The following is a 12,804-nucleotide window of genomic DNA, read 5'->3' on the forward strand; positions in this document are numbered from 1 at the left end:
GGTACGAGCTTCCAGCTAGAAAAAGGAAAGAGTTTGGGGAACAGGACACGCAGCGTGGGGACTAAAGTTAGCAATACCACGCTGTGTGATTAAACGTGACTAAGAGTATAGATCTTACAAGTTCTCATCACAAGGAAAACATTTTAAGTCTGGAACATGGTGGGTATGTTAGTGAACCCTACTGTGGTGATCATTTCACAATAAATGCATTTATCAGATCATGATGTCGTGCCCCTTAAAGGGACATAATGTTATATGACTAATGTTATATCTAATATGACTTATGTTATATCTCCAGTTATATCTTCCAGTCAAACTGTAAGAAAAAAATGTAGAAAGAAGCTCCCCACACACGTGTACTGTGCAGCCAGGGCTGAGAACCCCTGCGTTAGAGCCCGCTATAGTCAGGGAAACTCTGTGTTGCCGCGGACAGACGGCGGCCTGGTGGGAAGGCAGAGGACAGAGCAGGAGCCCGGTGCCCGGGTCGGGGAGGGTCTAGGGCGGATGGACCTTTGAAGTGAGCCCTGAAGAAAAGGTGGGGTCCTCAAGGAGTCACATGACAGGCAGTGCTCCTGAGAAAGGTGGGGACACGCGAGGGGCACAAGAAGCCATCTAGAGAGTGTGGAAGGGGAACATACGGCCGGCCGAGGACTTGGATGCCAGTGTGTGGAGCATCCGCTCTCTAAACCCGCAGGCGGTGGAGGCCGTGCACCGCGTCCGGCTTAGCTGACCACAGGGCCGGATGCTCCAGGAGCCGCAGCTCCCCCTTCTTCCCCAGAGGGCACCAGGGCAGCGTTCCCTTGGAAAAACGCACAGGCTTTGCTGGTTCAAATCCAGCCTCTGCCCCTTCTGCACATCAGCTGCAGGATCCCAGATGTGCGATTTAGGATCTCAGTGGCCTCGGAGTTCTCATCTGTGTGTCGTGGCTGTTGTGAGGAGACCAGGAGAGCACGCACGAGAGGACCCTGTGTGCTCACGGCTCACGGCTCACAGGTCTGAGGCTCAAACCTGGCCTCACCCTCCAGGGCTGTCCCGGCTCAGGCCCAGTCCCTCCCAGCCTGGTTGCAGCTCAGCGTCCCAAGGAGAAGCTGTTGCCTCCGTAAGCCATCGACAATTGAGTTTTTGCAGTTGGAAGAAAAAACACTGTTAGTGGCTGTTACTCGCCCCACCCACCGTCTCACCTGGCGCTCCCTGCGTGAGGAGCAGGCAGACATGGGGGTGGCCGGTGGGTTCTCTCCTGGCTGCTGTGCCTCTCTCACTCAGGTTCCCAGAACCTTCTCTCGGAAGCCCAGGAAGACAGGCTGGCCCGCGGTGCTCTCACCGGAGCCTCCCCACCTCCAGGACCAAGGACAGCCAGCACTGACCCAATGCGAGCTCTGGGCCAGGCACAGGTTAAATGCTTGTCCTGTTGTCTCTCCTCCGGCCTCCCCATATCCATGGAGACTTTGCCTTTATGGAAGCGCTTGGCCCGGGCACCCAGGGAGTGGTGGAGGGAGGCAGGGCGCACGCCCCCAGACTGCACAGTGCCCAGGCCACTGCCTCAGTTTCCCACTGTGCTGCACTCCTTAGGGCAGGCCGGGGGCTGCTTCCTGCTGCTTAGACCCCCCTCAGTGGTGACTGGCCTGGGGGACTGTGCAAGGGATGGGGCATCCTGACATGTTGCAGAAGTGGTCACGTGAGAGCCAGGGAGGTGGGGCTTGAATTCCTTACCTACTCACCGTGTGACTTTACACAAGTTGCTTAAGCTTTGCAGACCTTGATGTCCGTATCTGTAAAATGGGGATAAAATGGCTTGGTTTTTATTCAGCTCTTTTTCTCTGGCTACCGACCCGCTGCTGGTTTTATGGGCGTGGCGTGCGTTTCCCCATGGAATGGATAGGGCGCTTCTATGGAGGGAGGGATCCCATTGTCCCTCAGGCCAGGAAGAATCAAGGCTCAGCTCCCAAAGGGTGGCGGAACAGGGCCAGGCCCTGGTGGCCATGAAGCCGCAGCCCACCCGCCCCACCAGGATGCCCTCCGGGGAAGCAGCATCACGTGCCTCCGCATGTAGCCGGGCAGAGCGGTGAACAGAGAAAACGCCCACTGTGGCACCTGGTACAGTTGTCACTGCCCTCTGGCTTGTCACTGCCCTGGACATGAAGGGTTCCCGGTGCCACACTCGCCCCGCGGGGAATGTGGTTAAAAGGCCGTGTTGCTCTTGTCTTCATGACCACATAGGGTCAGCGTTTCCGTGGGAACTACCGTAGAGAGTTGATTCATTCCTGCAAACATTTTGTGAGTCCCCACGCCTCACTGGGCCCTGGATGAGGCCTCTGCAGAGACCCCTTCCCTTGGGGGCACACAGCCAAGGGGGTGACTCTTTCACTCTCAAAGTTCCAGCACCTGGAAGGGTTCCTTCTGGGAGCGGATGAATGCACTAGTGAGTCACAAGAATGCTACATGCCACCAAAGGTGAGGAAGCCAGTGACCCCGCAGCGGCTGTCGTCACCCCAAGGCTGTTGGTTCATGTGCAGAAGGGGGCGGGAGTCGGCGTGCTCACTCGCTGATCTGACCAGGCCCCGTGCACTGCTGCCCCGTCACACCCCAAGGAGTAGAAGTGGTCAGAGTCCGTGTGGGCCCCTCAGAGCAGTCCTGAGGGTGTGCGCTGGCTGACCACATTGGACTGGTCATGTCTCCTCTGGGTGGCTGGTTTCCCGCGTGTGGAGGGCCATTCTGAGGGGGAAACGAGCTCCCACATGTACACAGTCCCACTGTCCCTTGTTGATCCTGTCCCAGTGCGCCTCGCGGGCCGGGGGAGGGGGGCTGCAGATGCGGACACAGACGCGTGTGGCTGTGGGGCCCCAGGAGGACATGTCACTGGCTCGCCCTGGGGGGTAGATGCTAGTGGACCCCAGAGGGGAGGCTGCTTGGGAGAAAATCTCATGGCCTCCAGTAAGAGGCAGTGTGGGCAGCGGCGGAGGCAAGGCCGGGGAAGCCCCAGCGGCGAGCCGCGCGTGTGCGCCAGGGAGCCGGGCTCTTGGAAGGGGACGCAGGGGGACACTGGGGCTCTGAGGAGGAGCCTGCGTGCCCTGCACGGTGCACAGCTTGGACTCACCTCCAGGTGACAGGGATCTAGGCGGGACAGTGACAAGCTTGCTGGGAGTTGTGTGGAGGAGGAGTGTGTGTCTTGGGGCAGGAAAGGGTGGCTAATTCCATTTATAGACAGAACAGTGACAACGCTAGCTTCCACCTGCTGGATTCTGGCTCCCTCCTTCAGGCCTCCCAGCAGCCCCGAGAATACAGGGGGCACACAGATGTGTCCTCATTCGTTTTACCACAGTGGACTCTGAAAGGTGGCTTCCTTAAAGCCTCTGAACCACTAAGGGCCGGGCTCGGGGGCTACTGCTGTTCTGATGATCTGGTCCCTGTAGGGGCTCCAGCGAGAACTCAGGCCGGCAATGAATCTGCCTGAGACAGCTCATGAAAAGCCAACGAACGGTTGCCTTCCTCCTCTGGCGCCGTCCCCCAGGCTACTGGGACACTGCCCTGGTTTTGAGCGATTGTGTAGCTACAGGCCTAATTTTGTACAGTGCAATCAAATTAGCCCACTGATGCAGGGATACCGATGGGTGATGGGGAGGGAACCAGGGAGTGGGGCTGGGCATCTGCCCACTCTACTGTTTGCTAAAGAGCTGCCCTAATACTCATAATGAAAGGAACAGAGCGCCCTCCCCAGCACCCCCAAAGGGCACACAAAACCCACCAAACTGTCAGAGGCAGGACATCGCCCCCTAGTGGCCGGCCACACCAGGTAGGGAACCTTCCATCAAAGGGGATAAATGGTGGGGGGCTGGCTGAGTGGGGATCTGTGTGGAAATGTTTGCGTGATTTAAAAGAAGTTGAAAACATAGAGTTTTGTAGTCATGGAGCAATTTGCGTGTATCTTTGTTCCAAGTGAATCCTATAAACACTTACTAAACACCTGCTGTATGTCGGCCACTCTGCTCACTGCGGGGAATTCAACGGAGACATGGTTCCCAGGACTAGGGGCCCCAGGAAGAAGAGGCTTGCTCAGAAGCTGCCAGCAGAGTCAGGGCGCGACCGGGGGTCGTAAGGGGAGAGGTGCCCGGCTCTCCGGGAGGCTAACCTAGAAGGGGACGCAGGGTGCCAGGTGGAAGGGAAGGAGTGAACCAGGGAGCATGGTTAGAGGCGGACGAGAAGCTGGGCAGGGGTGGCCGAGCCGCGCGGCCGAGCATTCCTCAGAGAGCTCCACCTGAAAGAGCATCGGGTCCAGTTGTGTCCTCGTTCACGTGCAGGGCTTCTCCTTGGTCCCGTGGGAGAGGCCCCTCCATGCCCATCATCTGCAATTACAAAGACGCCCAGGCATCTGTGAGAGGCAAAGGTCCTCTTGTGGCCTAATTAGAAGCTTCTTTAACCTTATCTGGAGCCATTTCTGTAATCAATGAGGGGAAAAACATCATTCTCCCAAAGACACATTCAATGAGCAGCTTTGTTTTCTCCCCGTTCACTGGGGCGGCTGAGCTCAGAACTCACGCTGTGTTTGCTGGTTCCACTGCGGTGATGCTGGAGGAGCTGTGGGGGCCGGAGTGAGCAGCCCAGTGAGGGAGGCCAGTTACTGAGGCCCGGGGTGCCTCTCTTTGATGCAGAGTCACCAGATTTCTCAATAAAGAGTTACCCAATCCCTACAACTCGTCCACCATCGTGTGGTTACTGGGAAGATGGAGAAGCTCAGAATGCAGGCAGGGGAGGGTTGTAGGAACGGGGTCTGGCCAGTGGTGCATTGAGTGTGGTGTGTGCAGGGTTAAATCGACTTCAAGGACAGGGAGGTTAGACTTACCCTTGGAGCAAAGTAGACATTTCTAAAGAATCTTCAGAAAACAGGGGGACTACACTGGCTCCTTAAACTGTCCCCCGGTGGGGAGCAGACATGCCCAGGGTGGGGAAGAGAGTGAGAAGGGAGGCTGGAAGGTGAAAGGAGAAGGGCTTCCAGGAGGATGTGCAGTCTGGTCGGAGCCTGATACTTGGAAGGAGCTGGGTGCATCCAGGCCACAGTGAGCAGGTGGTGCGTCTGGGGCAGGGCGTGCCAAAGGTAAGGCAGGCCACGGCATCAGGCGTGAAATGGAGCCAAGCACAGACACAGCGCTCATTAGCGAGGGGAGCTGGTAAAGAGGGGCCACTTCTGGTCCACCCAGAAACCTCACATTCTAGCCTAGAGGTTTTCCAGGGGCTGACTATGTCCCCCACTCTCTCCAGCACATTGCTCAGTTTTCTGCCTCTGAACACCTTTGGCCACAGATTGTAAGGCTGAACCAAGGGTGGGTCGTCCCAGTTTGACCCCTGCCTCCCAACAGAGCTGGTGCAGGAAGTGAGCCTTCCGTCAGAAGGAAGCAGGGCCGTTCTCCCACTTTGGAGCTGGTGTATCATCAAAGACCGACCTTTCCTCTTGGAAGAAGCAGCTCGGAGATGCCCCACTTGGTGGATGCCCTATACCTGGCAGCCAGTCCTTAATCATTAAATACCCATCCCCAAGAACTAAAGAATCTTACCGGGTGCCACGTTCGTCCTTCCCTCTTTTTCTTCCTCTGAGATCGATGCCTCACTCTAGCCCGCCTGCCTTCCTCTAGCATCAGCCTTTAGTCCGAGAATAGCAAAAGGAATTCTACTTTTGTAAGCAAGACTTCAAACTTACTTTTCCTGTTATTACATCCAATAAGTGGCCATTTGCTTTGCATACCTGTTTTATTGATGAAGAAACTGAGGCACAGGGCAGGGAAGGATAGCAGAGATGGCCTTGAAGTGGCTGGGGTTGTCTGTCCCCGATATGTCTTCCATGACAGAGAAACCCCCGCTACTCACCTTCCTGTTGTCTCTGCCCATGGAGGCTCCCGGCCAGCAGAGACCCTCCCTTACTCATCTTTGTGTCCCCATTAATTCAAAACATGTGCCTGGGACATGGAAGATGCACATGAAGGGCTTGTTAATAAATGGTGGGGCTACCACTCAGTGTCCAGCTTTGACACCTGGCTCCCTGCCTCTCCTCTGAGACATGATTTCCCCTCCGGAAGCAAAGTCTGCCCCATCCCCAGCAGATGGCCTCCCAGTTCTAAACTGAAGCTATCCAAAGCTTCCCCCCAGAGGCTCTAGGCCCTCTCTAGGCTGGCATCTTCAAGGTGTCGTTCAGGCAACCCAAGATCCCCCCTGAAGCTATTTGGAGTGTTGGTGGGAAGATGGTGGGAACACTATTGAGCACCACCCTCCCTCCCGCCCCTCCCCCTTTGCAAATCACCTAACTAGTTAGATGCTCGGGTTATAAACACATTAGCATCCCACAGGAAGGATTTTCAACACCTACGAAGGAAAGGCAGTGTGGTGCTGCGGGTCTCTGGTTAGACAGCCGCACACCTGAACCCCAGCTCTGTGTGATCTTGGCTGGGCTGCTGAATCCCTCTGATTCTCATTTTGTTTTTTCTGTGAAATAATGTCCAGTAACTCTACTAAAGGGTAGCAGTGGGCATGAATTGGGGGGGGGTACACACAAAATGCCTAGCGTTCTACCTGCCAAATAACAGCCCCGAAGACGTAGATACTGTCCTGATTGTAGAGGACTGACCCCAGAGTGTAATGTGATGTGGAGTCCGGAGGAAGGAGAGACTCACTGTCAGCAGGGAAGTCGGCAAAGGCTTCAGGAGGAAGCCTGCAGTAGCCTCCCAGGGACGAGGTCCTTCACTACCGCCATTTTGCCTCTCCAGATGTTGAACAATCCCGAGAAGATAGCTGAGCAGATAAGTAAGGACCTCGCCTGGCTCACTTCCCACCTGATGGCTCTGTGGACCCAGTTCCTCGACACGGTGACCCTACACTCCCAGGTGACCTCTTATCTCACCCAGGAACATCACACCTTGAGGGTAAGGGTCAAGTGGTGGTACTTCTCTAGTCACGTGCCAGTGGTCCCTTGACGGAGCTTTGCAACAGTTAGTTCGGGGGGCAGACCAGGAATTGGGGTTAACTTCCATAGCCGTGAGCGCCGGTCCTGGCTCCACCGAGAGCTCGAGGTGAGACTTTATGAGCTGGCTCAGCCTCTGAAAAGTTGACCTCCGCCATTCATAAAACACCTGCCTTGGCTACCAGATGGCAGCGTGAGGGATGTTGCAAGTACTCTGGAAGTGTTTTTGGAGAAGTGTTTTCAAACGTAAGACGTTGTTCTTGGTGTATTTCTTTGCCACGGGTTAGGAGCATCTGGACGGTACTGATGCTTCATAGAAGATGTCGGTCTCCTCACTTGCAGCAGGAAGACCAGATGTCTGGGTCTGCCCAGGTGCCCAGGTGCCCGTGGTGGCTCTGCTTACGTGGCTGGCTTTGCAAATTCTGTTTCCTCTGCATTTACTTATGGTCACGGTTTTCAAGTGTCTTCTTCTAGTAGAAGAAGTAAGACCTACCTAAACAAATTATAGAAAATGCTGGAAGATCGGGTTCGTAAATATGCATTAAACTGTGTCCGTAAGCCAGCTTTGGGCCAAGAGAGGACACCTGTGGAAAGACTTGTTTCAGACTCTCTGGGTGGTGGGCTCAGCTGTCCTTTGTCAGTTTCCCTTTGGAAAATCCTTTGTCTGTTTCCCTTTGGGTGGAAAATATCCACCCCGTGAATTAAACTGTTCATGTGGTCTTATTCCTCAGGTCCGAAGGTTTTCTGAGGCCTTCTTTTATATGGAGCACCAAAAGCTGGCCGTCCTGACCTTTCAGGAGAATCTGTAAGTAACCGATGGCATGCCCCACGTCACGCTGTCAAAGTGGCCACCCAAGACATTCTCTTTCAAAGGCGTCTCTTCCCTCCGTCTCTGACTGCGAAGGAGAGAAGTCTTTCCACTTCCGCACATTCTAGCTGCGTCTTCTCTGCAGGCAGGAGTCAGACGAATTGCAGAGGCGGGAGCTGGCAGGTGGCAGAGGAGGTCAATAGCCAAAGTTTTCTTTTGTTGAGTGTTATTATGGTTCTATAGACAGAATCAAGACTTCCTAGGTCCCTGAAGACATCTGTGCTGAGTCTTCTTTGTGAAATGAATTAGAAGCAGGTGGTGTGGCCACAAGCTATGTCAGAAAAAAACACAGAATTCGCTGGAGACCTTGCAGTATCTTGGAAACACATTTAGCATAAAAATGAAGACGGAACTACCTCATTAGGCGGACGGATGAATTTCTTAGTCTGCCTTCCTCCAAAATTGAAGAAACAATGAAAACATGCTAAAAAAGTCAGAGGGTTAACAAAAAGTGAGATCATTCTCTTGTAGATCTCCCCCGTGGGCGGGAACAGACGGGTCCCTCCTAGACGGTCTGGCCTCTGCTACCCAAGTTCAAGGGGTTCTTTTTGTTTCTGAACGATATGCTCACCTCAAAGAATAAATGTGGATGGAGTAATGTTGGAGACCGCCTGGTAACTCCTGTAGGAGAAACATTTCAGGATCATCTGTCACACAAGACAGACCAGAAGACCTTCTCACCCTCTGCTTTACAACCTCCTCTTCCTTCTCTCCACACTTCCTCTGGTTGGAAAACTAGGAGACAATCACAGTTTGCTTCCTGGAATCTGACATTGGAGGGTGGGAGGGCTCCAAGAAAAACACATCTATGGTGAAAATAGCTTGTCTGGAACCGGGTAGGCATCCTTTTTCATTCATTCCACCCAGCAACTAAAATCAAAAGGGTTAGTGGGACAAGTGTGAGCAGACCTGTGAGGGCCGCTGAGCAACATGCTCCAAGTCAGGACGCTTGCAGGAACCTGCTTGCTGGGTTTCCACAGTAGGCGAACCCTCGATGCCGGGCGGGCCGTGTTCCCCAGGAGCGTGGGCACACATGGAGGGGACAGACACAGAGGCAGCTCCTCTTCCAGAAGGTTTTCGTTGAGATGCTGACCACTCAAGTTCAGAGGATATGTTACTTGGCCGACTTGGGTTCAAAATCCTACTCCTCCATTGGGCTACAGCAGGTCCTTGAGAAAGTGCTGCTCTGTTGATGTTTTTTTCTCTTTGTTTTTTTCCTTCTCTTCCTCTAGTCTTAGTTTCCCTAAAATGGGCAGGGTAAGACCTGTAAGGACCAAATGAGAACATCCATGCCCATGGTACACACTGTCCAAGCCACAGACTCTGCTCAGCAAATGTTAGGTGATGACTCATACATTACACAATTGTTGATTGTGCACGTAAGCACTGTGACACCACAGGGAACACATTAAAGACGATGTCCTTGTGCGTCTCTCATTCTAGGGCAGAAACAGGCAAGACGTAAATCGAATTATCTCGGGTAGTGACAAGTAAAGAAAACCAAATCAAAGTGAGGATACAGAACATGACGGGAAGGGATATGACCAGTGTCCTCATGAATGTTGAAGGACGAGCTCTCGGAGAAACAAACATCTTGGATCTGTAGGGTTTGCTGATTTCCGCTGCGTGAATGCTCCCACAGCGGTCACTGTCATGCTGCCAAGATGCTGTCTCTGCACATGGGGCTAGAAAGAGATGTGCGCAGTTGGCTCTTGCAAGCTGGTGGGAGCACCTCCCATGACACTGGGTGTGGGATAAGGACTGTTTCAGCCAAAGTGCTGGGAGAGAGTCTCTCTGAGGATGGGACATTTGAATAGAGACTGGGATTATAGCAGCCAGACCTTGATATGAAAGAAGACCAGCCAGAGAAAAGCTGGTGTCGAGGCTGCTCTAGAAGAATACGGAGTGTCTGGGGAGCAGCCGGAAGACAAGTGTAGCTGTAGGATGGAGTGAGCAGGAATGAGAGGGGAGGGAGGCAGGGCCAAGGAGGTGGGTAGGGACCAGCCCCTGTGGGACCTTATGGACCAGGACACAGAATTCAGACTTTGAACCATGATGGTTATGATTAAGGCCTTTTAAGAAAGCCAACAAATAGTATGGTGGAAAGACCTGATCTCAAACTTACATACATGGTTTGAAATCTCGGTCCTGGAACTTACAAGGTTTGTGACATCAGACCAGTTACTACTACTCCTTCGGTGGCTGCTTAGACGTAACAGGGAGAGTCCTTCCTTCAACGGATGTCCACTTAGTGCTGACTGTGGGCCCGACACTCTTCCAGGCATTAGGTAACTAGCAGTGACCAAGACAGACAAATCCGTTATCTCATGGGGCTTATATTTTAAGGCAGAAGGCACATAAATAAATAACTATGATACACACACACAGTAAGTGGCAGTGAGAAATATGTCAGTGTGGTAAGAAAGGAGAATGTATTTCCTTTGAGCTGTCACAGGAGGGTCCCTGAGAAGACCACATGTGGCCAGAGGTCTGAAGCAGGTACGAAGGGAGCCCTGCAAATTCCCGGGAGACCAGAACACCTGTCTCATAGAGCAGCTGTAGAGAAACTGAGTCGTGCTCACCAGTGGATATTAACCTGTAAGGTCAGGCGTACACAAGGTTAGAAGCAATATTATTCAGGAGGAAGTAAACTTTTACTTAGGTCATTAAGAGTAAGAGGTATAGAACCAAAAGGGGCATTTTATGTCAGATTGAGAAAGTTACAGGAGGGAAGGGACAGAATGCTATGAATGGGGTTTCATCTAGATTGAGGCAGTGAGCCAGTGTGAGGCCGGCTAGCAAGTGTGCACTGGCATGGGTGTACCCACCTGGGGGTCGGAGCTGGAGAGGGAAGGTGTGTGTAGGAGACAGAGCCATCCCCCCAAATCAAGATGGACAAGTGGACATACAAGGTGGCCCCAGTGACGTTCATCTGTCAAGACCATCAAGTTCAAGACCCATCAAGTTCAAGACCCATTTGCTTCAAGCTCAAAGCAGATTATGTTTCTCGAACAGTGGGGCACAGTCATTTGGTACACTGTGACATCCATGTCGTGGATTTGAGACAGCACTTCTACGTGAAATAGGATAGGATATGGGACAAGATGGAGTAGGGAGTACCAGTAGGACGTGTTTCGGAAACTTTTGCTTCGGTGTGTGTTTCTGGGAGCATGCGACGGTACTGGGTGGCTGTGTAGGATGGAGGCTGTTTCTTGCCATGGATCGCAGTATTTTAAAGGCAGTGTCGCGGTGTTCGGAAATGGTTTAGAACCGGCTCGTAGCAAGCGTGTGTTTTATTGTCTGTCTCTTCTGCTTTCCCCGTGTCTAGCCTGTGCTTTTCACACAGTAAGGAGGGGCTCAGTGGAGAGCTTCTCGAGTGACTGCATGCTCAAGTGTTCGTGTGCTGGAAGACCCGTCCTGGGGATTTAACCCCTTGTCACCATGACACGTGATTGATCACTCCGTCTTTTAGGTTCTTCTGTTGTAATAAGTATAATGCTAATTTAAAAAAAAAAATCGCTTACTCTACAAGACACTATGTCTGTAGTGTTGAACACACGAGGCACCCTCCCTGCCTTCCTGGTGCTGTGTCTGTGGAGATGCCTCGGGTAAGAAGTCCAGCTAAGTGCTCTCCTGTGTTGGCTCGTTGAATGCCCATGCTAACTCTGCGCTAGAAACTGTATCCATACTTCACCGAAGAAGACATTGGGCAAACCTCGGCTCAGAGAGGTTAGGTAACTTATCTTAGACCACACAGCAAGCATGTGATGCACACACAGATCTGCTAGGTCCAAATCCCACACTCCTAGCGTCCTTATAGTGTATAGTATATAGCTGCGATTCCTCTATATAGTGGTGAACGTTACCCTAAGAAGCTGAATCTGGACTTCTCAACCTCCAAAATGGAAGTGTCTGCGTGTTGTTGGCCGTACTCCTGGAGTCAGGGGCATGGATAGGTGATGTCCTGGGCCCTGGGGGCTCCAAGTAGCAGATCTCTAGCGCTTGTCTTCCTCCCCTGAAATGTTATGCCTGTTGCCTAGCATCTCCCCTGTTCCCCACGCAGCCTCTGGCCACCACTCTTTTATTTTTTTGACTCTGAATTGGACTATTTTCAATCCCTTCTGTAAAGGGATTCACACAGTAACTGTCCTCGTAAGGCCGACTTCTTTGGCTTTGCATCATGTTCTCAAGGTTTCTCCGCATTGTCACTGAGGACAAGGTTTCTTCTTTTTTTAAGGCTGAGTGATGATACCCCATCGTCCTGCGCTTTCTTTATCCCCTTTCTCTTCACGGACACTCAGCGTGTCTCCACAGCCAAGCTGTTGTGACTAGAGCTCCTATGCACGTGCGAGGGCACGGATCTCTTAGAGACCCTAATTTCCATGCTTTTGGATAAATACCCAGAAGTAGGATTGCCAGATCGTATGGTGCTTCTATTTTTAGATTTCTGCAGGACTTCCGTACTGTTTTCCGCAGCAGCTGCGACGCTTTGTGTCCTCACTGGCAGTGTCCAAGAGCTCCAACGTTTCTACATCCTCACCAACGCTTGCTTTTTCTTGGTTTTAAGAATAGCCATCCTAGGTGTGAGGTGACCCAATTGTGTACGTGCTCTAGAATTTTTAGTCATTTGTTTAAACACATCCTCACCATTGTTTTAGGTACTCGATCACATGCACAAAGTCCCCAAGTCGAGAAGCCACCTTCTGGCAGGAGGTCATTGGCTGCATAAGGAAACCCGGACCAGACTCTGCAGCACCTCTCCTGCTGGACGATGGTTCCTTGATTAATCACCTGATTTATCCATGACTGTGAGGTCTATAGGTCCTGAACCAAGTTTCCATCCGGAGGTGTCTGCCCTTGCCTGGGGCCGGGTCCTCCATCTACAGGTGTCCAGTCAGCGAGCGTACTAGTTTAATAAACCAAAAACTGGGCCACACGTTGCAGGTTCAGATGATAGCTAGGAAGCATTGATTGCAACAAAACTCCATTTAAA

At 52.4% G+C, this 12,804-nt stretch overlaps 1 protein-coding gene across 1 annotated transcript in view; it reads left to right on the top strand.

The window, feature by feature from the left end:
* Positions 1-12,804, top strand: part of FAM135B (family with sequence similarity 135 member B) — a gene marked incomplete at both ends in the record, with an annotated part of 172,254 nt that overhangs the window by 135,555 nt on the left and 23,895 nt on the right. Inside the window, 2 exons of the mRNA XM_080802103.1 lie at positions 6,750-6,905; positions 7,675-7,748. Coding sequence (XP_080658229.1) covers positions 6,750-6,905; positions 7,675-7,748 — 230 coding nt within the window. The remainder of the gene's footprint in view (positions 1-6,749; positions 6,906-7,674; positions 7,749-12,804) is intronic.

The sequence above is a fragment of the Martes martes genome (genome assembly GCF_963455335.1).
Source record: "Martes martes genome assembly, chromosome: 4".
Classification (NCBI taxonomy): domain Eukaryota; kingdom Metazoa; phylum Chordata; class Mammalia; order Carnivora; family Mustelidae; genus Martes; species Martes martes.